At 40.8% G+C, this 27,113-nt stretch overlaps 3 protein-coding genes across 3 annotated transcripts; all 3 read right to left on the minus strand.

The window, feature by feature from the left end:
* Window positions 1–1,700: 1,700 nt before the first annotated feature.
* LOC102720971 (replication protein A 70 kDa DNA-binding subunit-like) lies at window positions 1,701–10,989 on the minus strand. The gene is given in 12 exon segments (XM_015835112.1): window positions 1,701–2,268; window positions 2,353–2,515; window positions 2,600–2,718; window positions 2,810–2,890; window positions 2,966–3,094; window positions 3,340–3,442; window positions 3,537–3,771; window positions 3,773–3,811; window positions 3,891–3,980; window positions 3,982–4,041; window positions 10,540–10,666; window positions 10,791–10,989. Coding segments are annotated over 10 exon segments (1,587 nt in total). The 5' UTR covers window positions 10,540–10,666; window positions 10,791–10,989.
* Window positions 4,933–5,454, minus strand: LOC107303779. The gene has a single exon (XM_015834466.1). The coding sequence runs from the start codon at window positions 5,452–5,454 to the stop codon at window positions 4,933–4,935; it is 522 nt and encodes a 173-aa protein (XP_015689952.1).
* A 3,265-nt stretch (window positions 10,990–14,254) lies between the features above and the next one.
* LOC102721537 (tyrosine N-monooxygenase-like) lies at window positions 14,255–18,983 on the minus strand. Its single transcript, XM_040522435.1, has 2 exons — window positions 17,872–18,983; window positions 14,255–15,148 (listed from the first exon to the last, which is right to left on the minus strand). The coding sequence occupies exons 1-2, from the start codon at window positions 18,862–18,864 to the stop codon at window positions 14,504–14,506; spliced, it is 1,638 nt and encodes a 545-aa protein (XP_040378369.1). The 5' UTR covers window positions 18,865–18,983; the 3' UTR covers window positions 14,255–14,503.
* Window positions 18,984–27,113: the final 8,130 nt, after the last annotated feature.

Consider the following 27,113-nt stretch of genomic DNA (forward strand, 5'->3'; position numbering starts at 1 on the left):
CCCACCTATCGGCGTTGCCTCCCTCTCTCCTCGCTGACGTCAGCAGCCCTATTTAATTGCGCAATATTTGATTTAGGACTTTTCTGTTTAGTTAAAAACCTAGAAAACTTCTAAAATTCATATCTAATTCATCTAGTCTCCGTTTAGGTCCAATCAAGTTTCATTAAATTCATAAAATTGTCAAGAATCCATTAAAAATACTTTGTTTTACTATTTCAGTCGAGTTTGTGCCTGTTTTATTTATTTTTCTGCTTTGTCGCTTAGATTCGGACCCCACCGAAGAGCCGATTTCTTCGAGATCGTTGCCGAAGTTCCCCAAGGACCAGAGCAAGGCAAGTGGCACTCATCTTTGATCATATTGAATCTATTATTGCAAAACCCCCACTTTGTTTATTCAAATATGCATGGTTTTAATTAAAGTATTTACCGTATTTATTTTTGGTAATCCTTATTATTATGCCGTTGTTTATCCAACTTTATTCATGCTAGACCAGGGGTAACTTGAATAGAGTTAGGCCTAGGTTAATGCTTAGCCGTGCTTAGATCAAGTAGCTCATGGGATTATTTAATAATCATGATTAGCTCTGAATAGCTGTAATAATGATTCATTACCCGGTTCGGGTTAATGGCAACTAAAATATTGCTAATGGTGGGCTGTGGGTGCACGGTTTTGAGAGTCGCACCCATGGCAACTAAGGACCGGTTCACGGGAAACCTTGGAAGTAATTAAGTGCTAACCACATGCCGAATGGGTAAGGTGGGATTTGAAGCATGGCTTCGAACTATTTGACGTACCTAGGCAAAGGTAGGCGTGATGGAGTATGGACGGGCAATCGTGGTGTAACGAAAGCCACTGCTACTTCCGGATCTATCAAGGCACAAGAGGGGACTGCCCGACTTGGTGTAAAGGAGGGTGTGAAACCTGAAGTGCGGTGCGATTAAATAGGAGGGTTATGTGACGGGTCCTATCACGGTCTCCTTTTCGGTATGCCATGGTGGTATGTCGACGCACGTTCAAGTGTAGTGGAGTCGTGTCTTGTGGGTACAATAGTACACCTCTGATCAGAGTATAATCTATTTGAATAGCCGTGCCCACAGTTACGGACGAACTCCTAGCTTCACTGTGATTAGTGAACCTCTAATGACGTGGGTAAACTGGTTTTCACTTGGGACTACTGCAACGTGGTGTAACGTTGAGTCGTGATTGGGCCTGTCACAACGTGGTGTAACGTTGGACAGTGTTGTGGTATTTTACAACTGTTATTTACTTTTTTTTTTAATTTATTGAATTGCCTTTGTTTAATTTAATCTCTGATTGTTTATTTAAGTGCTGCCTTATTGCAACTAACCCTAGCCTGCCCTTGATGATCCTTATGCATCATTTATTACTCTCTTTTCCCGTGTTACTTGTTGAGTATGGTGGTTTGTACTCAGTCTTGCCCAATTTCCCCCTCGAGAGCTAGAAGTTGAATCCGATGGAGGAGACTCTCAGGAGTGAGCTGGTCTACCGTCGAAGCTTTGCCTGTGGACTGGAGCCATATCCGCTGGAGCTAGTCTACCCTTTCTTTCCGCTGCATTTTCGTTAGAATGAGTGTTATTTTCAGTTGTTTCTAAGAACGACGGTTATGTAATCAACATTGTCTTTTTGTACCCTGGCTGGTCCTGGACAGGGATTTTAGTACACAATTAAGTTCAGAAATTCATGTGAGGATATATGTGTTAGAGAGCCAGGCATAGAATGCACTCACCTGATCATAATCTTCATTGTCAGCAATATCCTGTCCATGGATCTTCGATGCACATTCATCATCTATATTAATATGCTTTTGTATAGTATTGGACGGACTAACCAGGGCTAGCTGACCATCACTAAATCCTATCGATGGAGTTCCTGTTTGGGTTGACTGTCCAATGAAGAGATCTTGAGATGGAACTAGGGACAGAGCTATGGAAGGTGCCATCGAATATGCTTGGGATCCAGATGGAGATTGTAAAAGGGCAAGGGAACTACTCTGATCTCCTTGGATAACCCTGTTTACCTGGAAAGATACAATTCTGGTAGAAGCCATGTTCTCTGTAAAGCTCACATTCCAAACAAATTCTTTTTCAAGAAGATCGGTGATCTTTTTTGGTATGTGGTCGTTGCTAGCAGGATTTTCAACAACCAGTGCCTCAACTGAACGACAAATGAGCCTTTGAGCCAAACGACCAAAAACAATGAATGTAGTGTCAGCTGTATGATCACCTGCTAGCAGACTGAGTTTGAACCTGAAAAAATGCACTCTGACATTATGTTTGATATATCAATGTATGTCTATATTGTGTGGTTTTATTAACTTTACTATGACTGACCTAGGTGAAGCTGAAACAACCGGTGGGCATGTCTTGTTTCCACATCTATATGAATTTCCATATGGCTTTGCAGTCTTCTTGCATATATCACAGGCAGTATACCACTAGGAATATTCCATGTTAAGTTTTTTTATGACCACAGTAACCAAGAACTCATGTTTCTGCTTACATGGAATGGTGACAGTTAATACAACTCATCACATAATGTTGAGTTCAATATCATTAACTGGATATAAAAGGCTTATGCTGAACTTAAAAGGGTGAAACTCTCTAATTTTAGTAATTGTCTTTTGTTCACCATTGTTCTGAACAACAGGTCCAACCGGTAGATCAAGCCATTTGATTGGCTCATAACTTCCTTCAACACTACATAAAAGTGTTTATGTCAGCTATAAATACTATAAATATAAAGGAAGGTAAAAGAATACTTGCTAGTGGCGAAGTAGAGAGCACAAACCTAATAGCCAAGGATTTGACCTCTGGTGTGTCAATATTTATGTACCATTTGCAAACTGAGTTACCAACAGAAACATTTCTTGGAACAATAATGTTTTACATCATGACAACAACTGAGTGTAGAACAAAATGCATGCAAAGTGGCTAGTATGTACCTCCATGTCCTCTAACAAGTGCACCAACAAAGATAACTATCTGTGGCTTCTCCTTGTGAGAACTGAGAACCTTCTCTTCAGGAAAGCTTGTAGCCCTTTCTCCCCATAAAGCAATATTCGTTGTCTCATTGCTATGTTGTGTGTGTATACAAATGACAAAGTAATTGTGGTATGGTGAGTTGTTAGTGTGTAAAGTACAAAATAGTGATGTAATGGGATAAAGAGAGTTGTCATAGTAAACTAATATGCTAGTGCTAAAGCACATATTATGGTGGCAGTTGTTAGACATGGGCGATATAAGATTCCAAAGGTGTTAGAGAACTTCAGCAAATCAGCTAATAATATGTATAGCAAAAAATTAGGGGAGAGATCTAACTCAGTGTTGCAGATGTAGACGTTCCTTTTCAAGCTATCACCGTCCTTGATGCGCATCTGGACAGTTGTAACAGATGTAATTTCAGTGATGACTCCAATAGTATCTGTCATGTTGACATCAAGAAGGAAAATCTATGTTAGGATCACAAAAACCACCAATATAATATGTAACTAATTTTATATGTATAACTACTGCACTTGTGAAGGAATCTTTTCTATCCACATGGGAGTGTAGTTCACGATAAGGAGTGAGGGAGTAAGCATACTGGGCAAAGCCATCTGGCACAATGACACATTCTTCCACAGTAGTCCATCTAGTGAAATTAATCACCATCTTGTTATCAATTGGCTGGTAGTGTTTGGTGCAGGGTTTCATGTGGTAGTAGGTAAGCAAGTACACTTTCCCTTCATTGATCAGATGCCCAAATTTCTTTGTCCCATGAAGGATAAATCATAGCAGCGATACCGGATCCCTGATCAAACAGTAATGTTAGCTGAGGAAATCATGTTTTTTATGGGATGTATAGTACACAAAGGACCGGAAGAAATAACCTTTTGATCGACCAGAACTAGGCCAATATAGTGCAAGGTACTCACATTGTTTTGGTCACGGTATTCCCACAACCATGATATGCGTATGCTGTATGCAGAGAGTGGGATTCCCACCACCTAGCTCAAGCATAGGAATATGCACTTCCCCCATCTGTAAAGGCGAGAAAAGAATTAGTTTCAAGAGTTAGAACACTGCTAAAATGGTAGAGTAGGCGAAACCGCACGTCAATAGGCGGCTGAATAGTCGCACAAAAGGACAACACATGCACAACAAAGAAGGAAAAATTAACACAGCACAACAGCACCAAACATTGTAGCTATGAGCGGTAGTTATGCACCAACATCGTGCAGTTGTAAAGGCACAGCATATTAGCCTTCAGGATGGCATTGTGGAAATGTAAATGTTTATTATGTAAAAAACTAAACAACAGAATGTACCATGGATCTGACAGCCGGTAGCACTTCTTCGTAAACCACGTTTATTGTTTTTGAACAACACACTTCATCCTCTATTAGGATTCTAAGACATTCTCTGGATGTCAATCTAGAAACGACAACATATAGTTGCCCATGTGTAAAAACAGGTTTTTAAGTACACGCCAACTCGTGAAAGCGTCTGTCCTTGACTCTTGCTAATTGTCATTGCATAGCATATATGAACATGGAATTGTCTTCTCTAAAGTGTGAAAGGCCACTTAGGGCTTGTGGTGTAAGTGCGATTAGTGGGATGAATATTGTCTCGCCAATATTTGATCCAGTTAAAATTACACACTCTAACCGCCTCTGACCAAGCGAATTAACCAATAATTTCGTGCCATTGCATAAACCCTTGGGTTGATTCAATTTTCGCGGTAGCATAATCGCCACACCTTTTTCAGCACAAGTTTATGGGATGGGAAGTTGTTGACGTTAATAGAATTTAAAAATTCAAGGGGTAAAGGATATCAAAGTCAGGTAGGTGCTCGCTCGACGTTGAAATTGTATCACAACTAAGATATTTTCTTGGCTCGCTAGGTATCATGTCAACAACACAATCATTTGTCTAATCGACTGTCGAGTTATTTGGACAAACAACAGCTCGACATGCAAGGTAGCAATGATCTCTATAGTGATTTGTGAAGTGTGGAAATACCTCATCTATTGTGGCCTTTATTTTGTCACCGGATGTTTTGATCAGTAGATCATTAGGGATGTCTACCCATGTTGGTTCTGATTCATCAATTTTTTTTGTTACAGGCAACCTACCATCACCAAGGTCTAGGACCCAATCAGCAAAGTCCTGAAGATCTAAATGACCTTGCTCAGCAAAGTCACCATGAAGAAGCCTCATATTCATTGTCAGTCTAAGAAGAATAACATGGCACCAAAGAGGAGAATTCGTAATGGATGCATCAACTATAGAGGCACGCGAACCTTTTCTTACAACTGGTAATATTTGTCGAAAATCACCTCCAAGAACAATGACCTTACCACCAAATGGAACTATGCTATTAGAAGGTGCTTGTTTAGAAAGCAAATCACGTAAGGTTCGATCTAAAGCCTCAAAGCATCTCTTATGAGTCATGGGGGCCTCATCCCATATTATGAGAGATGTTTTCTAGATAAGGTCAGCAATTATGGTTCCTCTTTTAATTGTCCAAATGTTGTTTTCGTCTATATCAATCGGAATTTTGAACCTACAATGAGCAGTGCGGCCTCTAGGCAGAAGAAGAGAGGCAACTCCTGATGAGGCAACAACCAAAGCAATTTTTTTCTCAGATCTTATTTTAGAAATCAATGTATTCCATAGAAATGTCTTTCATGTACCCCCATGGCCATAAACAAAGGAAAAGCTAGGTCTGTTATCATTTACTCGTTGCATGATCGTGTCAAAAACTTTTTTTGATCAGTATTCAACCTAGGTATATTCAAGTCTACTTCTGCAGCAAGGGTGGCAACATTAAGACTTAAGAGCAAGCTCTTCCTCAACCATTCTATTTCCTACAAAGTCATCTGAATAAATTGCTGGATATGGTAAGTCATAGTCGTGTATACTACCACTACTGTCTGAAAACACTATACATAACTCTTTCATTAATAAGGAAATGAGTCTATCATGAGGTATTATATAAGAAGGATTTGACAAAACTATCCTAACACGTCACTGAATATCATCTATAAAATACAATCAATATTTATCAAAGAGGGACCGGATATTTCCAACAGAGCGAAACATCACAATAGTAACAAACAGCTACCTTAGTTGACCTGATGATGCATAGACTATTGCCTCATCAAATAGCAAGTGCCATTCATTATCGCTTTCAAGGAGCCCTCTTGCTTCGCAGGCTTGCCTAAAGGTTGGACAAACAACTCCATCATAGGTTCTAATATCAACAAAAGACATCGCACCTTTTACGATCATTAATAGAACTCGCAAATAATAAAGCTCACCACTCAATGGACTCACATAGTACATCCTGCCTATTTTTTCGCACTGTGTTCTAGGACGCCAGCTACGTGAGTTGCTGTCCCATGTCCATTGTGTTGGGAAATTGCAGTAAGTAAGTGTTCGTGCAATGCTATGTTTTTTGTTAGCCTCAAACCACTCTGTCAACATTGTTTTCCTAGCTGCAGGGCTAGATAGCAAGGGTTGCAAATCAGATCCTTGTTTGTATCGAACAAAGTTCATGTTTGGTAAGTCCATAGCTAGACGTTCTACAGAAGACATTCTATAGTGTATATTAAATCCAAAAGCCTGCCAATGAGATTCACACGTATATAGAAATCTTGCATCGATATATTCAGCACAGTCTCCAGATGGTTTGTTTGGTGCATTTCCAGAAATTTCAAAGAATGCTTTAGTTTTATCAGCCCCTTTTGTGACATATTTAAGCATGTACTTGATCATATTAGATTTGTTGCACCATTCTACATTAATGTGAACCTGGTATTTTTCAGAAGTTGTAGGTTGTAGGGAACAACCCATCTGTTATGAAGCTTAGTACCGTTTTTAAGAATATATCAACCATTATTTCTGCGTCTGTAGACAGTAAATCCAAATTCATCCATGGTAGTTTCTTCCTGGAAAAATTTAGGCAAATGCTTAGAGCATTCCCCTTTTTTCATACATGGGCATGCTTTGTTCTGATTGCCACAAGTGCCATGAATCATAAATTTGTCAACCAAAGCATAGCCTAAAGGATCAGTTAACACATCAGGTATTTCAGTAGAAATAAAACCATCGACAATGGTAGCACTAAACTCAGTATTTCCAGCAGCAAGCCAAACTAAACAATGAATATGGGGGAGGAACTCAATTGTATAGAGCATTACATGTAAACAGAACCAATGTTAGGGAACACACTACACAAACCAAAACTAATAGAGCAGGTAAATATCCTACCAGCAAGGACCGGACCAAAAGTTTTTCCTTCTCTAATATCTACAATGAACTCATTTACTTTCATGTTAAATACTCTCACAGTCATATCGGAACGATTGCTCGGCACCTGACCTGGCTCAAACAATAGGGCATCATATATTTGTTGCCAATTGGAGTTACATGTAAAGGTGACAAAAAGATCGGGAGCCCTAAAAACGCGGCAAATAGCCATTGCATCCTGATAATTCTAGACCATGCAGACTGGAGGGAAGCACATATCGTTGTCCCACAGAATCTCCAGACTCAAGGCCATGATGTATCGCATTGGCTATTCCTTGTACAGACTCAGAACGGAGGCTAGGCTGATTATCAGAAATGAACTTAAGCCTTCAGGACTCAACAGTTGAGTATGAATCAACACATAAAGAATCACTATGATGACCACAACAAGTATATAGATTTGGTTTGTTCAGTCGATAATGGAGATGATATCGATAGTACTCAAGCATTGTAACATATTGTCTGGACGTAGCAGCGAGGCTAGCAAAGTCAATGTGCTTCATACCTAAATGGTACCCTCGTTCACCATAAGGAAAAAGCAGAGGGTACTGAAGAGCCATGTATGATGGGTGCAATGCAGAGACACGTGGTAGCCTAGCATCGGAAGACTGAACCATCACAACACACGTATATTCGTCGGCTGAATAGTCTCCAACCACTATGCCAGCAATCTCACCACTTGTTGGCAAATTATACCGATCTCATCTCTTGAATCACAACCAAGCAATCTAAGTGCAACCTTTTGATCACCGTGATCCTTTAGTCGATCTCTAGCAAAGCAGAATGCTTTAACTAAATCGTTGTGCTCATCAAGCATGGAACCAAGGACAGCAACAATTTGTGGGTCTGGTACATTAGAAGGGTTGTCCCTCTCAAAAATGTTCAATCTATTTATTGTTTCATTTTCAGTGTCATATATATAAAGCTGCGCAAATTTAGGAGGGGCACCCTGTCGTGGCAGCAGACTGCCAATAGGATGGTGCACCACACCATTAATTTTCAATACACAAGGCATAGTTCCACTATTTATCGTCTTATCAATATTAGCCCCTAGGGAAGTAAAAGCAAAGAATGAGTTATAGGATCGGATTTGTCGTAAGAATCATTTTGATCACGCACCACCATCAAATCTTGTGAGATTAGCCAGCAAAGGAGGTGGATGCCTCAACTCAGGCATGCTAATCTTACAACCTCTACAGCATAGGTTGTACACAATTTTTTGCTGCGAAACAATTGACCCCTTTTTTACCCTTTTTTGGTACCAAAAGACCGCACCACAGTACGGGCATTCATGAGAGGGACCACCATAGTAAGATCGATAAGGGTACAGAGCTGCACAGCTGCCACCATGAGAACATGGATAGCAGGAAAGATTACAAAATCGTCCATAGTAAGCGACTGAACAAACCTTTCAAGGATGCAATATAGTCCTTAGGCAAAGGTAAGATGGCATCAGCCAAGGGCATGGCACCTACGTGGATGAAAAACTAGTGCAAGATAAGCAGGCCACGATAAATTAGCGTATTTTTTTTTCCTCTAGGGTGCATGGAAGACAAAACCAAGGTAATAAAACCCAAATAAAGCATACCGCTAAGAACATCTTTGATATAACAGCTTGGTCCATCACTGAATCTCTTCATACGATGTCTCTCTCTATTGACTGCAGCAGCACTCCGTGGTATATCTAGCAATGACCTTTCCCCTACGCATGCTGACAAAAACTTAGAACGCTATAAGAGCACAATTTTGGCTTGCTTTTGAAAATAGTGTTACATGACATACTTTTTGAAATAAACTTACTTTTACTGTTCATTATCATCAAATCACTATCAGATGGTGTTTTCTGCGTTGGCTCTGCAGCAACACTGGAACAATCGTGGGGACTATATGGAAGCGCGGTCGGAGCAAAACTTGCAGAGGCATTGGATGGCCGCAAGGGCCTACGACAGAAAAAATGGGGGCCTACAAGTAGCCTAGAGAGCAAATTGACCTTTTAAACTGTTCACCCATAATTGCAAACCCATCGTACAATAGGAACGCCTAGAAGAACAGACCCTGTCCTATTGAGGCATGACGTCTTAATCGGCTTTCACAAGCGCGCTGAACACGTAATGCAACATGAGTTGACATTGGCCGCCAATCATAAATCACAAAACATAGCGATCTATAGGATCATGTGCCCAGCAAATATACTAAGCCATACAATAGAGAAGATAGCTTGAATGTAAGCAGGAAAAAAACAAAAGCGAGAAAGTATGGAACGAAAATACATTAGCAAGAATGGGTAGACCATAAACAACTGACTGAAATACAGGCAAGTTAAAAGTACAACCTGGCTCCTTACTACAAACCACAGATAAGGCCACTCCCCATCTAAAGCCCGCACGTGGTATAAAAGAAGTGTTCCTCCCTAAGAAAAGTGAACCAATCAGATCTGCACTATGTGACCACACTCTCACATGGCAGATCCAACGCCCCATAATGCGCCTAAAACCTACCAAGACATGCAGCTGCTGTGAGGGCAGCATCCACTATAGAGGAGGCGACCTTTCTATAGGAAAGAACATATGGAAGTTGTAATCATGAACGGTAAAAGTGTACTTCACTTGGAGGAACCTAACAGCATGCTAAGCAACCATTTCATGGGAAACAATCAGCGGATCTGTCACAGCCACCCCAAAAAATCACCTAACTGAACTTTTGGCAGGGTCTTCGGGTGGAAGGACACGCTCTACACCAACTAGCAGCATACCATCACCATCCAGCTCCCAGAGGTAGGACACCATGGGCAACCGACAATGAGAGGCAACAGCATTCAACAATGAAACAAAGGAAACCCCAACGACGGTCATCCTAGCAACAACAGCGCGCATTACAGAGAGAGTTTTAAAATAGCAGGCAAACTACCCCTAAATACTCTAAGAGAGGCATTAGCCCAAAGAAGGTGAAAGGGGGGTGAGGCATAAGAAGGAGGTGCAAACAGAGAGCATATGAGGCAGCTCTATGAGGACAAAAAAAGCGCGACAGAAGCTTTTTCCCCTATCCCTGTACTTTTCACCCACAAGAAAAAGCCAATAGCTATGCCCATATGCCGTTAGTGCTAACGACTCACTCCCTCCTTCCCGCACCAAACAACACGCAGTAAAGAAAGTAATAAAGAGGTGCACACAGGCAAAAAATACCGTAAACAAACAAAGAATAGCATGGGCGAGAACGAAACACCACCTTGCGTCTACGGTGACGGGAGCGTAGACAGCCGAGAAGCTGAGGACGTCGATGTAGCAGGACCCGGAAGAAGGAAGAGAGCGAAACGACAGAAAGAACAGCAGCAGCCCCTGCCTAAGAAGTTTCCCTGCACGAAAAACTCCAAAATCCTCAAACTGATGGAAAGAAGTACGCGTAAGATTCATCGACACATACATTCATTGACCACAAGAACCCATCGGCCACAAGCAGAAAGAAAATGTAGGGCTGACCTTGGCTGAGAAATGAGCAAAGAAATTTTACGCGCAAGCATGGCCAAGGGCAGAAACATCGGCAGGGTCGCCACAAGATGAATGACAGAACTAAGAGCAGGCGAGCACCACGAAGGTTGCACGGCAAAAGATCGCCTACCTCAGAAGCGCCATGAGCAGCAAAGCAAGAACGAACCAACAAAAGGAGAAAAGGGGATTAGCCTAGAGAAGAAGCAGAAAAAACAGAGGGGAAAAACCATCGGTCACATTTATGGCTTCCTCGCAATGCACACCGTCTCAAGCAGGTGTGGAGGGCGTTGTCTATCTTCAATTTGCTAACTGGTACAGCCATGGGACCAACATGTACAGCAGGGGAGCAGGAGAAATACATGTACATGGTCCCGGTGCACCATAAAACTATACGCAACAGCAGATGAATGCAACAGGTGTAGAAAAATGAGCCATATAGTCTACCGCCCAGCAAGCTAATAGGGCCCCACCATAGCAGGTTGTCCACCCAGCTGAAAGCCAAAAAATCAGGAGGCAAAAGGGTTGCCTCTCTCCTGATGTCGCATGCCAACGTGCCGCAAGAACGTGAAGGACCATAGGGCAAGGCCCACGGGGCAGAAGCAGGCACCAAAAAAAGAAGACGTGGATGACCACAGAAACGAACACACCAATATAAAATACGCGTGAATCGCTCTGGGAGGAGCAGATCACCCTCCCTTAAATCTCTCCTGATTAAGGAGTTGGCGCAGATTACACAAAATTCACATCACGAATAGTAAGTTCGTTCAATTTGCTAGTGGACATTGAAAAAAATGTGTCATGGCTGTAGGACACCTTCAAAAGCCGATAATTTGTTAGAGATACTACAATAGTTATTTTATTATTTTCGGTCCAATTGGAGAGGGAAATCATGATGAAATGATGAATTTCCCAATTAATGTCACTAGATATTACTTGTGCCTTGGTTTGGTCAAAGTAGTCCACATATCTCTTGATCCCCTTCAAAACCCTAGAGCGACAGCCAGGGGTTCTTTTCCAAGTTTTCAATTTTTCTTAGAACTTTCCATTTTTCCCAAAATTTCAAAAAAAAAAAATAATAAATCCATACTTTTACATATTATGCAACTATCAATATGCCATTACTCCAAGTACTTTAATACCATGTATGATATTCCATCTTCACTCCAACAATAGGTTGGAAGCTTGTGTTCCGAGGGGTGTTCTCATCTTTTTGAAGAAATTCTTTCTCCAAATGGGCTAAAAATAATAAAATAATGCTTGCAGTGTCCTCTAGCAAATTATTACTTTTTAAAGGTGCCCTTCAATCGTGGCTTGTTTTTACGATGTCTAGCAGCAAATCACACAAATTTTGAGTGTCATATAGTAAAATTTGTCTACAAAAATATCAACACTTTATATGCTAATAATCTTATATGATATAATGTAGTAATTCTACAAAATGTATGTTGAAACATTAGTACGTTTGCAGTAATAATATTTAGAGTTAACCATGCTTAAAGAAAACATGCGGTGAATGTAATTTATTTACCTTTAATGTTTTATTTAAATCAATCGAGTATTTAACTTAGGGTTAAGTATCAAGATGTGAAGACAAAAATATGGAAACGTATCAACCCAAATGTTCCATATGAGTTGGATGATACATGGACGGTGCAAGTACAACCACCATGTGTAATGTGTTTATGTTAACTCAAGTCTCCAAGTGACTGAACAATGACGTCTATCAGTACTACACAAAACGTATAATCTTTTACCTAGCATCTGTCAATCCAAATCATGATGCCAGGAAATATTTTTTTCTCTCAACTAATAAAATCAAAACAATCAAGTTTTTTAGTTTTCCTTAAAATTAATTGACAAAGCAGTCAGAAGTTGTGCGTAGGTGGAAGAGGTCGGTGCCCAAGTCAGATGTCGGTGGGAGCTTATTTGAGCCGAGATATTCAACCTTGAACCAACAACCCTGCCGCTGTCGTAGGGGTCTATTTTGTTCTTATAGAGTCTATTTATAAAATATGTCTATAAGACGCCTAAAATATAAAAAAAATCCTAACTACTCAGTCTCCACCGATGTATTGGAGCTTAATAGTGTAGGAGTTACCAGCCTTAGTTTAAGCTCAAGCATGATTTGCTTTATGTTGGAACTGAGGTCTGTCGGTTGATTTATTCAGTTAGACACTGGATAAAAGAAATTAGAGGTAGTGACCGGTTTAAGAAATTCAGAATCCATTTTCCACCGCGTCCTACTCCTACTCAAACAAGAAATTCGTGTCCTACTCTGACAAGAAAAGAAGAGATAGAATAGGAGTTTGTTCGGTGATAGGTAGAATCGAAACTCCCTACTAAATTCGAGATTACCCCGAGCCCCACCAATGCCATATAAATAGAGGGATAGAGGAGGAGGGGACGCCGGAGTTCTATGTTCTAAAACCAAAGCCCTAGTTGTCCAATCAATTAGGCACTGTAATGGGGTCGTGACGTGATCTCAAAAGAAGGTTGTAGATTTAGAAGTGATCACCGGCGATCTAATCTCACTGGAGACGAAGGTCATCAATGCCCACATCAAGCTGCCAGAAAGATCAGAGAAAAGGATAGAAGAAAACAGAGCAGGAGGATCAATTCAATCGCGATGGCTTCTCGACCAAGTCAGTAGATCAAATTAATTCCGCATTAGCAGAGGTGATAAATGTTAGGCTAAGATTAGAAATGAGTAAAGTGCACCAGTGGTCCCTAAACTTGTGTGCATGTGTCATCTAGGTTCCTGAACTCTCAAAATGTATTTTTGGGTCCTCGAACTTGTCCGGGGGTGTTATATAGGTCCAACCGGGCTCCGACCCACTCCATCCGCTGACGTGGCATGCCACGGTGACGCCTACGAGAAGGGAGAGAAAAAATAAGGAGGAGAGCGAGATACTGACATGTGGGACCCACATGACCCCACCAACACGTAGGCGCCACCGTAGCATGCCACGTCAGTGGATGAGGCGGGCCAGAGCCCGATTGGACCTATATGACACCCGTTGACAAGTTCATGGACCTAAAAATACATTTTGAGAGTTTAGGGACCTAGATGACATATGCACACAAGTTTAGAGACCGCTGGTGCACTTTACTCATTAGAAATTAACTTTGGATCAAATAACCCAACAAGCTCGAGCTAAATTCCATGCGAGTAGTCCTTGAGTTTTTTTTTCTTTGACAAACATATATATGAAGCAATCCATGAGAGAGGAACACGTTCATTTTTTTTATGCTTATGTTTATAAGTTAAATTTTAATTTTTAAAACTTAAATTTAGAGTTAATTTTAGAAACTTTTATCTTAATTTATTCCGGCATTTATTTTTGGATTGCTAAGAGCACGTATATAAAAGTTTTATTAATAAATTATTTTTAATCGTTTAAAAGTTATGTTGCTTATGTTTATAAAAAGCGAAACGATAATGCTCACTATGCGTTCAACATTGTAGCAATGATTTGAATACCAGCGTAACGATAACAAACCGTAGCATCTGTATTACTGTAACTGTACAGTACACAGTTTTATTTACTGCTGCTTGAACATACAGCAGTTCAGTATACGTCTACTGGAGGCAAATACGGCACGATACGACACAGCTGCTACACTGTGAACATGACTTATTCCATACCAAAAAAAAAAAAACGTTAACCTCTCGTGGATTAGCCAGTCATAGCTAGGGTAACTAGCTACATGGCCATGGCGCCGTAGAGACGAGCAGCCAACCGCGGCTTCGCGTGCAGGAGCAGCGGCTGGGCCAGCACCAGGCTCGCGGCGGCCTCCCGCAGCGCGACGCTCTCCACGCCGCGGGGCTTGCTCCACTCGAACCCCTGCAGCAGCCTCGCGAACAGCATCACGGTGATCAGCGTGCCCAGCGACACCCCGGGGCAGCCCCGCCTCCCGGTGCTGAACGAGATGAACCGCAGCTCCGGCTCCGTGAGCGCCGCGGCCTCTGTCGACGGCGGCGGCGACAGGTGCCGCTCCGGGCGGAACTCGAGCGGGTTGTCCCACACCCTGGGGTTCCGGCCAAGCCCGACGCGGCTGAGGATGACCTGGCTGCCCCTGGGCACGGAGTAGCCGGCGATGGTGGTGTCGGCCATGGCGACGCGCGGCGGGTTGAAGGGGTGGTAGGGGTGCAGGCGGAACGCCTCGCGGATGCACGCCTTGAGGTAGTTGAGGTCGCGGACGTCGCGCTCCTGCACCAACCGGTCGCGGCCCACCACCGCGTCGAGCTCCTCCATGGCCTTCCGCATCACCTCCGGTTTGTTCATCATCTCCGCCAGCGCCCACTCCACCGCGTTCGATGGGTTGTCCACCGTGGCGATCATTATATCCTAGCGATTTGGCAATTAGTTTGCTTGTTATATTCTGCCGGCTGAAATTATACATGCTACTCAACCTTTTCTTTAAGATAATGCAGAAACTCATACATTGAACATTGAAAAATCCTTTGGCCTCAATTTTTTCCTTCTGATTATGTTTGTAAGTCAAAATTTGAATTTTTAACCTTAAATTTAAAGTTGACTTTGAGAATTTTTTCATCGTAGTTTATTTTCCAGCCTTGATTTTAGATCGCTAAGAATACGTATATTAAACTTTTATCCACAAACTATTTTCTGCTTACAAATACAATCACCCCTAAGTATGTTGGAGGATGATTGCAGTCCATTATGTGGGTAATTTCTTATCGACTTCACTTTAATTGAATAAAATAAGTTTATAATAAACACGATATTTATATTATTTTGTTAAATTAGACCAGACCAAAGGTTATAATTATTTATAGTGTGCACGTATGTGTACCCCTACACGTGTCCGGGAACAATAAATAAATTTTACGCGATCTAGTTAACATAGGAATGCATTGTACTTCTAAACTCAATGAGACTTTTAGTCAAACCTATATGTGACTAATTATATGAGAAAATAAGTAATATCTGAAATCAAATTTTATGGAGAATTACTGGCTACAAAGCATTTCATGCATTCTAGATCAGCATCAAATAGTCCCTTAATTTGAAACCATAATCGCCCATTTGTTTTCAGTTATGCGTCTGTCTACAAAGCAAATATACGTAAAGTTGCTGTGAAGAGTGCTATGCAACTCTAGGTTAACAGAAACAACGAATTAGACGGATGAAAGATTGGAAAAAAAAAAGCGACGATTCCCGGTCAATCTATTCAAAATATACTCACCGACAAGTACTCCAAGTACAAGGCAGGTGAGGAACAGTGCTGAAAAAAGCTGTCAAACATGGCGAAAAGGTAAAGAAGTTGACTGTTGACTCCACAGAGACACGTAATCAGACCCCACACTTCCATAGGGCTGAAGTTACTGCCTATCTTTTGAAAAATACAGTATGTTACACGGTTGTTTAGATGGGGCTAAACTTTTTAGTCCTATATTATATCGGACGTTTGGATATTAATTTGAAGTATTAAACATAGACTAATAAAAAAACTAATTTTATAAATGAGTGGTAATCCACGAGACAAAATTTTTAAGCCTAATTAATTCATAATTAGAGCATGTTTACTATAGTATCAAATAGGCTAATCATGGATTAATTAGGCTCAATAGATTTATCTCGCGAATTAGTCCAAGATTATGGATGTATTTTATTAATAGTCTATGTTTATTATTTATAATAAGCGTCCAAATATTTAATGGAATAAAGGATTAAATAAGTCCTTCTCCCAAACACCTCCTTGCTAGCACCTGTAGTCCTGTACCTTACTTTACTTCACCAATATCGTCCAAGTTTGTACTACTCTTGTACGATCGCTGGGTACGTATCCGTTTGTATATGAAGTAATATTATACGTTGTGCACAATGAAAAAAAGTTATACGGTGTGCAAGTTAGGCAGTTTCGTTAGATGACCGCCACATAAAAATACCAAGGAAGTTATCTTTTGGTTTTTTTAATACAAGAAGTGAAATGATATATTTATAAATAAAAAAATATTTTTTAATAAAACTTTTATATACGTGTTTTTAGCTATCACTTCCTCCATCTAAAAATTACCTCCAATATAAAAAGCTAAAAGACTAAAATATCTTTCACTTTATCAATTCCAAATATAGTTATCTCATATTTTATCTATTTCCAATGCACTTGTTCATTGTTATTACAAACTCTAATGTAATCATTACTCAAAAAAAATATTTTAGGATAATTTAGAATGGCTAAAAAGGACCGTATGTTGGGATGGATGTAGTAAAAGCAAGGCTAGAAAATAAGTTACAATTAAAAAGCCACAAAATCCAAAATAATATCTAAAATTCAAATTTTAACTTTTAAACATAAGCATAAACGATAAGACGAGCGTGTTCATCCGTCCTAAAATGTAAGAAACTTTGGATTGTTTAGTATATATTAAGATTGGGAATAAAGTACTATTTTGCTGCTTAGTAAATGAGAAATGAACGAAGGTAGGATGCTAGATGGGATAGATACTACAAATGCGTATATTTTTATACCAGTTTTAAATATTAGAAATTCTTTTATTTTGAAATTTTTGAACCGAACGATTACAAATTAAATAGCTAATAACTATAGGAAAAGTGAATAACTGAGATATACTCCCTGCAATTAATCAAATGTATTTTTATGTTGAGAGAATGAAATTTAGCATTCCAGCATAAATCTGACTGGAGGGGGCCAGCATTAAGGTACTAACTATGGATATATCAGATGGGCATGTGCCTCTTATAAATGGTCAAGTTGGTCAAGTTGAAGTGCATTCACGACTCGGTACTCCATCTGGAACGGGCACGCGAGAAAATGCATGCATGTTACTCTCGTGACGCCGTTGGCTTTTAGGTCCACGTTTGATCATTCATCTTATTAAAAAATTATATAATTATTAATTATTTTATTATAATATGATTTATTATTATAGGAACTTTAAGTATATATTATAATTTTGCATATTTGGATATAAATTTTAAATAAGATGAATGGTTAAACGTAATCTTAAAAGTCAATGGTGTCGTACATTAAAAATATGGAGGGGTATTAATTAACTATAATTAACATGCAATAAATGACTTACGATGGTCTGCGCCTTGATCTCTTCCACGGTGAGCAGCGGGCGCCCCGCCGCGTCCACGAGCGACGCGAGCACGTCGAGGAAGTCGGCGGCGTCCCGCCGCTCGCCGGCTTTCCTCAGCAGCCGCCACTCCTCCACTCTTTCCTCGACGACGGGGTCGTGCAGCCGGTTCAGCGTCCTCATCACGTTCTTGATGACCTTCTCGTGGCCGTCGAGGTCGAGGCCGACCAGCGCCGGGAAGTAGTCGGAGACGCAGAACGCGTCGAGGTAGTTGAGCGTGCCGAAGAGCGCGTCCACGTGCTCCACCTCGTCGCGCCCGGGGCCGCCGTCCGCCGGCGGTGGCTCGCGGAAGTGGCGCCGCCCTATGGCCAGCCGGCGGATGACGTTGCCGCAGAAGTGCCTGGCGACGTGGCGCACGTCGACGGCGTCGGCGCCGTCGCGGCCGCACCGCGCAAGCACGTACCGGACGAGGTGGTCGGCCTCCTCCTCCCTCACGCCGCGAAGGCGGTGCTCGGTGGCCGGGGAGAGGATCTCGGCGGTCAGCACCCGCCGCATCTTCCTCCACTGCTCTCCGTGCGGCGAGATGCTGACGCTGCGGTAGCCCACGCTGAACGACTCGGCGGCGAACGTCGTCGGTCGGTCGGCGAACACGGCGTCGTTCTTTCGCAGCACCTCCCTGGCCATCTCCGGGGACGTGACGGCGACCACATGGACGGGGCCGAGGCGCACGCACACGATCTCCCCGCCGGCCTCCTCGAGCAGCCGGTGCACCCACCGGAACACCGGCTTGTTCACAAGCATCTGGTGCATGTTGCCGATCACCGGCAGCCCCACGGGCCCCGGCGGTAGCCCCGGCCGGCCACCGTCATCCCTACTCCGGGGACGTCGACGCCGCAGCAACGCGACGAGTACAGGTAGAGCAAACAGTATTACAGCTAGCGCCGGCATGCTCATTGGCGCCATGGTGACCGGCATTGCGACGTCTGATGATCTCATTTATTGTATCTTTGTCCTACAGTTTGCTATGGAGTAAATTGAAGAGAAGCAATGGACAGGGTAATTAAGTGTGTTACTTTGGACGATCGATCTTAGCCAAATCATGGGTGCTATTTATACACGAGCAATCTGGATTCTGGAAGGGATGAGTGAGAGAGAGTGTCATAAATAAAATGTCTGAAAGACGCAGAGAAACGCGACACCTAGCAAGCTCGTCATTCTTCAACCAGTGCATAGTCAGCAATAGGGTGCAGTTTCCCCGCCGGGACCGGCCGGGGACCCGTCCCTACCGGCCCGATCACGGGAAAGATCTGTCTCTACAGGACCCCGAAGTATTTTAGGCTAAAATTTTTGTATTTGAAGTCCAATAAAACAATACCTTAGTAGCTACAGCATCCGTATGAACGCTGCACCTACGGCGGATCTGTCACTTATGCTAGGTGGGCTAGAGCCCCTCTTATCCTATCTGCCACCCATGTCTTGAAGTAGTCTGGACGAAGGTCGAACAAAACATCAGTGTCTCCTAACATTGTTTCTGGGTCCATCATTGGCCTGCACCTTAGTTCACCCATCTCTCCTCGTTCCACTCCACCACCATCCCTTCAACTCCACGGCTCTGGCTGTCCCTTCCGCCGTCCTCTTGGCTCCATGCCGGCCATCGCCACGGCTGCGTCCTCGCCATTCACCCGCGGGGTCCAAATCAGAGTCGGTGCCATTTTTTACCAAACCGGTCCTGACCCGCTCTGTTGCCAACGCTGGTCGCCAACTCACCAATTAATGCAATTCAACGAGTCTCGTCTCCCCGCTCTTGCATGGAAGCCATAGCAGCAGAGTAATTACGGTGCCACACTAGCATTTTCTCGTCAAAGGAAAGACGAGACAATTAATTAATCAGTAGAGCTGCCTAAGCTAATGGGCAAAAAAGAATGTCAATTTGATGTCTTGGAAAAAGGCGTGCCATTCGAATGTTCTATTTGTTGTTCTGTGCAGTGCATGCATCCGTTGATAAGATCAACCCAACAAGCCATATGCGCGCATGTGCGAATTGAAACTGATGAAGCGAAAGCGTAGGCACGAGCTGGGAGACTTGGGAATTAATTATGAAAAACGTCGCACACGGGGCGTTGGTGCAGCGGCGGCGTCGCAAATCGCAGGGCGATGAAAAATCGCCGGTGTGACGCGGAGGTTGGAGAATGCGGTGTGCCCTGTGCTGTACGTGCGAGCTTGTCAACGAGTACGTCCCACCTACGGCTCGTTGTCGGATGGGAAAAAAAGGATTTGGAATGATGAGAACACTCTCAGATTCGGGTCGATCTTGGCCCGTTCTCGGTTGAAATTTAGGACCCCGAGTCCAGTCGTTGCAAAGGAAGACCTCAGATGGAAACTTCATGGAACATGCCACAAACAAACTAGGCGCACTTTGTTAATGTTACGGCTAGTGTGGTAGGTCATATGTGAGATATGCAAGGAGAGGCACCGCTTCTTTTTTACTCTCTCCGTTCCACGTTATAAGACTTTCTATATTTAACTAAATTCATTTGTATATCAATATATATGTTTGAGGCTTTTTTATCATTCTTTAAAAATACCTTAGGCTACCAAGAATTATAGTATAAATTTTTGGTACCTTAAGTTACAAGTACCTTAAGGTAATACACTTTTTACACTAAAAAATATGATACATTTTTAAGGATGATAAAAAAGCTCATATGTTTATATATATGTCTAGATTTATTAGCACACAAATAAATCTATGCAAAACCAAAATGTCTTATAATATGAATAGAGAGAATACCTAACATTTATATGTACCTCCAAACACATTACGTACGTATGTAGAGGTCTTAAATTTTACATAGGTCAATCTACCCTATGTTGCACAACCTATAGGTACTTATTGGATAAATTCTATGAAACAAAGTCATCGTGTTAATCCAATGATCTGGACTTTCAAATTAGAGACTTTGTATATATCAGAGACACCATATATATTTGAAACTATCTTTTCATTTAGAAGCAAGACAAACACTTATAGAAATTTACTATAAAGATAAAAACATAAACATTCAAATTATAAAGTTTCTTTAAATATGAATTATATAAGTCCAACCGTGACCACGAAACATAGTTAGAACTCCAAGTCTAGCATAACCTGACGCGAAACATAGTTAGAACACCAAAAACGATGCCAAAACACTAAGGGCCCCTTTGAATCAAGGAATGGAAAAATGAAGGAATAGGAAAAACATAGGATTCTGACAGGAATGTAAGTGTAAAACAAAGGATTGCAAAACACAGAAAAAATATAGGAATGATCGTTTGATTGGACCACAGGAAAAACACAGGAATTTAAAGAGAGATAAAGAGTCAAACGATTTTTTCCATGATGTTTTACCTCTTGTTAAATTTTCTCCAAAACTTGTATGGGAAGAGGCATTACATAGGAATTTTATAGGATTTCATAGGGTTCATTCTTTTGATTCAAAGGGCTTTGTAGGAAAAATTCCTATAGAAATGAAATCATCTAAAATTCCTATTAATTTCATTTGAATCAAAGGGGGCCTAAAGTTTGTGTTCATCGCCATACCACAATGCTGCACTAATTAATTCATCGATTATGACTTCGTGCACTCAGATATCACTAATAATAATATGAAATAAATCCATTGTAATAGGAATGAGAATTTGGTGTCTTCGGAATAATATGTTCAATATTATGTTGGCACCATCGTTTTAGCTAAATCAATTGAATTAGCTGATCCATCAAATAATGCGTCACTACAAGATAAATTTGTGAACATCTCCAGGTAATAATGAACGGGAAATATGACTAGTGGAAACATGCCAAGTAATTTCACTTTCTTAAAAGTATATGGTATATTTGTCAACTAAAAAATCCCGTGATAAACATTTCCTATGCATTAAAGTGTTAAACAATATTTGATTTAAATTTGTTTTTATGTAATACAAGGAGAAGCAATGATGTTTGTTTTATACATCACAAAAATTTAGACGTTGAATTACATGCTATTTGTTGCACAACTGCTCGGTTCATTTGACATATATAATATCAACAATTTTTTATTTAATATAAGGAGACAAGGGCGCTGACGTGCGGGCGGCGGAGGGCCGGAGTCGGGGACGGGGATGGGGCTAGGGTCGGGTCGCCGCCGCTAGTAGCACCGTCGCCGCGCCAGGTCCGGGTTGCCGCACCACCGCTGCCGCCTCTAGCTCACCGTGCCGGGTCTGTGGGTCGCACCACCGCCGCCCTGGATCCGTCGATCCGTGGGTCGCAGCGCCGCCGCCGCCTCCAATTCGCTGTGCTGGGGTAGAGCTGCCGCTGCCATGCGTACAGAGAGATGAGGGAGGAGGTAGAAAAGATAGGGTTTTGTGGTTTTATTTGGACGGTGGGCTTTTGGGTTGTATTTGGGCTCCATTTTATGGTGATTTATTAAAGTCTATAATTGCTCCCTGGGGCACCGTGGGTTACCCGCGGGGGTAAATCCTCCCCTGTCCCTGCCCCCGGTCCAAACCAGGGCCCTGGCCCCGAATCCCCGCGGGCCTAAATTTCCCCCCGCCCCCATTGGGGAAATTACCATTCCTAACCTCGAGATACAAGAGCATGTTGCATCTCTGGTTGCGTACGAACTCCTTTTTTGACGTTCTACCTATGGAAAGCTAACAGTGCCACCTTTCTAATGGATTGGGGTCCATGTTAAAATTACATCCGAATCTTGTAGGGCTTCCATAATCTGTTATAGTGTTGTGTCACTGTTTTTTGGGTGGTAAGTCTTTATCATGTTGGAGTTCGATAGAGATCCATCCAGGGGTCCTTTGTTGACCCTAAAATCTCTATATTTGGTACCCTTTGCCAAGTTAGGGTGGGTTTTGCTTAGAATATTCTATCGTTACAGTGTTGCCGCTAGATCGGTTTGTAGAATACTAAATATTCTGTGAGAATAATCTTTTATCTACAGTACATATTGCATTTATTCAATTTTTTGCATGACCAAAACCTTCATGGTGAGGTCGATTGTGTGAGAGCGTGGTTGATAAGCACTAGACATGCAGGTCTAGTGCTTGCAAGATGACGATCGCTGATAAGAAGCCTTAAAACGTAAACGTCTCCACGTCGCCAAGTTGAACCTATCGGATAATCCGACAACTATTTTCACATCAAACCCAATATTTATCAATTGGTTTTTAATTTTATTAATTCTGAAATGAGACTTCAAACCTAATTTAGAATTAAATAATCATAAAAACTATAATTGAGACTAGAAACCTAGTACAACTTGGTATTTGTTAGTTCTATATTTTAGAATTTTATTAAACCATGTAAAAATATAATGGACACTACATATATATTGAGTAGGACTCCAAATTGATTAATTGTGAAGTGTGGTAATATTAAGTCGTGAAAAAACTGTAATTATGATGTCAAACTAAAGACAGCCAGGATTTAATAATACTGAATTTCATAAACCCATATATTATGTGGTGGAATATCTCGGTCGTACATTTGTTAAGCAGAAGCAAATGGTTTTATCTTTTGCATATTCTTGTGAGAATTTCTATTGCTTCTGCTTAATGTAATAATTTGTAGATTTTTTAATTAATTAATGTAGGCCTTCTAGGACGGCCTTCAATTAGTCATCCATCCACCACAGTGTTCGTATACCAGCACTAGAATCAGCATGCATACACACCTCTAAATTACTTTATTTCCCCTGTCCCTTTAGAGTCAACTATAGATCTTCCTTTCTAACTAAACCAATGTTCTCCCCCAAATGTAAAATTGACTCTAAATCAAATGACTTTTATGACTAGTAGAATTATATTGGAGATTGTGGTTATCCTTCGAGAGACAAATCATGTGGTGCACATGAGAAAATTAAACGGGTTTTATTCTATAGTTGTATTTTGACAAAGTTTCTGCCAAGGTTAATTAACTGGTGTTTGGTATGACAGACTTTGAAGATTAAAGGTTTTCTGCTGAATGGTGTAATGATAAGCAAATTTGTTACAGTTGGAAGTGTTGCTATAAGGCCCTCTTTAGTTCACAAAAATTTTCCCCCAAAAATATCACATCGAATCTTTGGACACCTAAATAGAGCATTAAACATAGATGAAATGAAAAACTAATTGCACAGTTATGAGAGAAATCATGAGACGAATCTTTTGAGCCTAATTAGTCCATGATTAGTCATAAGTGCTACAGTAACCCACATGCACTAATACCGGATGATATTGGATAATCCGACAACTATTCTCGCATTAAACCTAAAAAATTTTATTTGCCCAACTAAACACCCTCTAAGAGTAAATGATGATATCGCACAATACGGCATCATCATCAGACAAGTTGATTTACCCTGTTTCTTTAATATCGTGGTGTTAGGCATCTTAATTTCTAGAGCAAAAGAGGATGGATCAACGGGGCAGTACACCAGTACTGCACCACATGGATGATGCACAAAATTACAGAATGATGATAATACTATTGTGTTTGTGGATCATAATTTTAAACACGCTAAGAACATGCAAATTTTGCTGAATATGTGTTCTCAATAGCACTTGAGAGATTAATTTTTATAAATGTGCTCTGTTTTCCTATTGTCAAGCGAATGTATTTGAAGATTATTATACTCAGCTATTTGGATGTATCCTTTTAAATACATTGGGTATTCCTATGCACCATAAGAAATTGCACAATATAGATCGCAAAGGGTAGGAGATCGAGTTAAAAAAAATTGAGTACTTGGAAACGAAAAACACTCATCATTAGGTGGACGCTTAGTCCATTCAGGCACTATTTGGTTTAGGTGACTAATCTATTAGTCACTCCACTTTAATCTCCTTTAGTCCCTAAAAACCCAAACATGAGAGGCTAAAGGGGATTAAAATTGTATTAGTCTATTAGTCCCTTCCAGAGTTACTTATTGGGACTAAAACTTTCTTTCACATCTACCACTTAACCAAAATTTCTATATATGATACACTTTTGGTCTCTTTTACTCCCTCTAACCAAACAGTAGAGACTAAAGATTTTAGTCTAGTGACTAATTTTTAGTTCCAGGACTGAACCAAACATCACGTAAATTATGTTCTTTTTTTAATCACTAGAGGGGTGTTAAGAAGACTGACAATTTCCAATCTAGGCTTTCCTTGCAAAGTTGGCTAGAAAAGAAAGTATAGGGTTTTTAAATGGCAAGTGTTTTGCAAACCTATAGGGATCAAGGTGTGTTTGGAATCCATGATTTAGATGTCAGAAGTATGTGTTTGCTAAGCGAGTGGTTGTTTCAACTTATCAATGAAGAGGGAGCATGGTAGCAACCCTTTTCAAAAGAAACACAATATTTGCGATCTAAAATTCTAACTTAGAAAGATTCAAAGACAGGTGATCCCAGTCCTGGAAAAAGCTTATGATGGTCAAGAATATTCTTGTTAATTTTGGAAACTTTCAAATCCAGAATGGTTTAAAATTATTTTTTTGGAAGGATATATATTTGGATAGTTCATCACAAAGTCACAAACATGCATGCTACTCTTGTAGATGTTATGAAGCACCACTGCATTCAATGTTTCATTATTCTGACAGGTGATTATGTGTCATGCTCAAAGGTAGAGGCTGATGTGGGCTCTTGATACATCACATCAGTGAAAAAACTACTAACTCATACCAATGACTGCATCTTAAGCTGACTTTGCATTAATAAATATTAGTTGATTTTTCATGTGTATGAGAATTAAATGTAAATTTTATCTTTACTAATGTTTTTGTGTTGCTTGTTTATAAAAGAAATTGCTTCTTAGAGCTAGCAAAAATCATGTAGAAAATGATGAAACACATTATTAGTAGCAAAGTGCCATTTGTGTTGTAACGAGAAAACTGAAATTACGACACACATTAGATGATCATGTGATTCTGTTTCAAGTTTCGCAATAATGCAATATAAGCCATCTAAGGAAACACATTCTTCATGTGGATATAGCAGTATATGTAACCAAGATCGATCGGTTCTTCTTAGTTGCTTTTTTCCATTCGTGGTCCTTTGTGTCACTAGCCCTTATGGGAGGAACAAGAAGGCATACTGCATAAACAACTAACCAGAAAGTACAATAGTTTACCTGAAATACAGCTTTGGCAAAACACAAGAACATCAATAAAACTAAATGAAGCTTACTCGTACTCATGGTTGGCTTTGACAAGCTCAGTAAAGGCATGCATCTACAAGAGATTGTCCTGTCTTGATTATGACTAAACTCTTCATCATCAATTTGCACCTACAAGAATTTCTTAATGCAAAACCTTGGCTTGCCATTGCACTCAAGTACTGTTAGCACTAATGAATAACACAAAGTACAAATTAAGGTTCCTCCTGAAGCAACCTCCAAGATATCATCATGTAAACATCCTGGCTATTTTCTTTTCCATCATTCTGAGCTTCTCACCAACTCCCAGCCACTCTTGAACAAGAATAGCGTCATCAGGATATCCTATCGTGGGCTCTTCCAGCTGCCTGAGTGCCTAACCATTGTTTGCCATACCACATTACCAACTCAACATGTCCTTCAATACAGGAGTACAGAACTGAAGTTTCTATTAAACCCATAGATGCGTTTTAGCAGCATGTTGATGCATCTTCCTAGCTAGATAAACCCTGCAGGCTTCATCCTTTAACTCAATCCTGTCAACCGATCTTGTATTTCCTTTCAAGCCAATTCAAGCATATAATTCATCCGTGGACAACTTATCAATACCATGTTGCTGACATGCAAATTTGGCACCTAACTCAGGGTATAGAAAGATTTAGGCCGCGTTTCGGCATGAGGGGGAGGTGGGTTAGTTATCCTACGTGTAAAACGTAGTAATAGATTAGTACATGATTAATTAGTTATTAATTATTAAAAAATATAAAATAGATTAATATGTTTTATAAAAAACTTTTCTATAAAATTTTTCGTAAAAAAATACCGTTTAATAGTTCTGGAAGTATACGCGCGAAAAATGGGCGAATCTGGAATTAGAAATGGGGGAGACAATCACGGCCTTAGCCAAGCTTTGAAATGGGTCCTAAACCTTCTCTATATGGTCAGTCCAACTGGTAGCACAATACCGGCCCAACCGATCACGTAGCAGTAATTGGACGAGGCTGGCCCGAGGGTCAGACCAATAATGTAATGCTCTGAAAATTAAAATAGTAAAAAACCATTTAGTTTTGGGCTGACTCAACCCAGGTCAAGCC

Source organism: Oryza brachyantha, chromosome 3, assembly GCF_000231095.2.
Source record: "Oryza brachyantha chromosome 3, ObraRS2, whole genome shotgun sequence".
Taxonomy (NCBI): domain Eukaryota; kingdom Viridiplantae; phylum Streptophyta; class Magnoliopsida; order Poales; family Poaceae; genus Oryza; species Oryza brachyantha.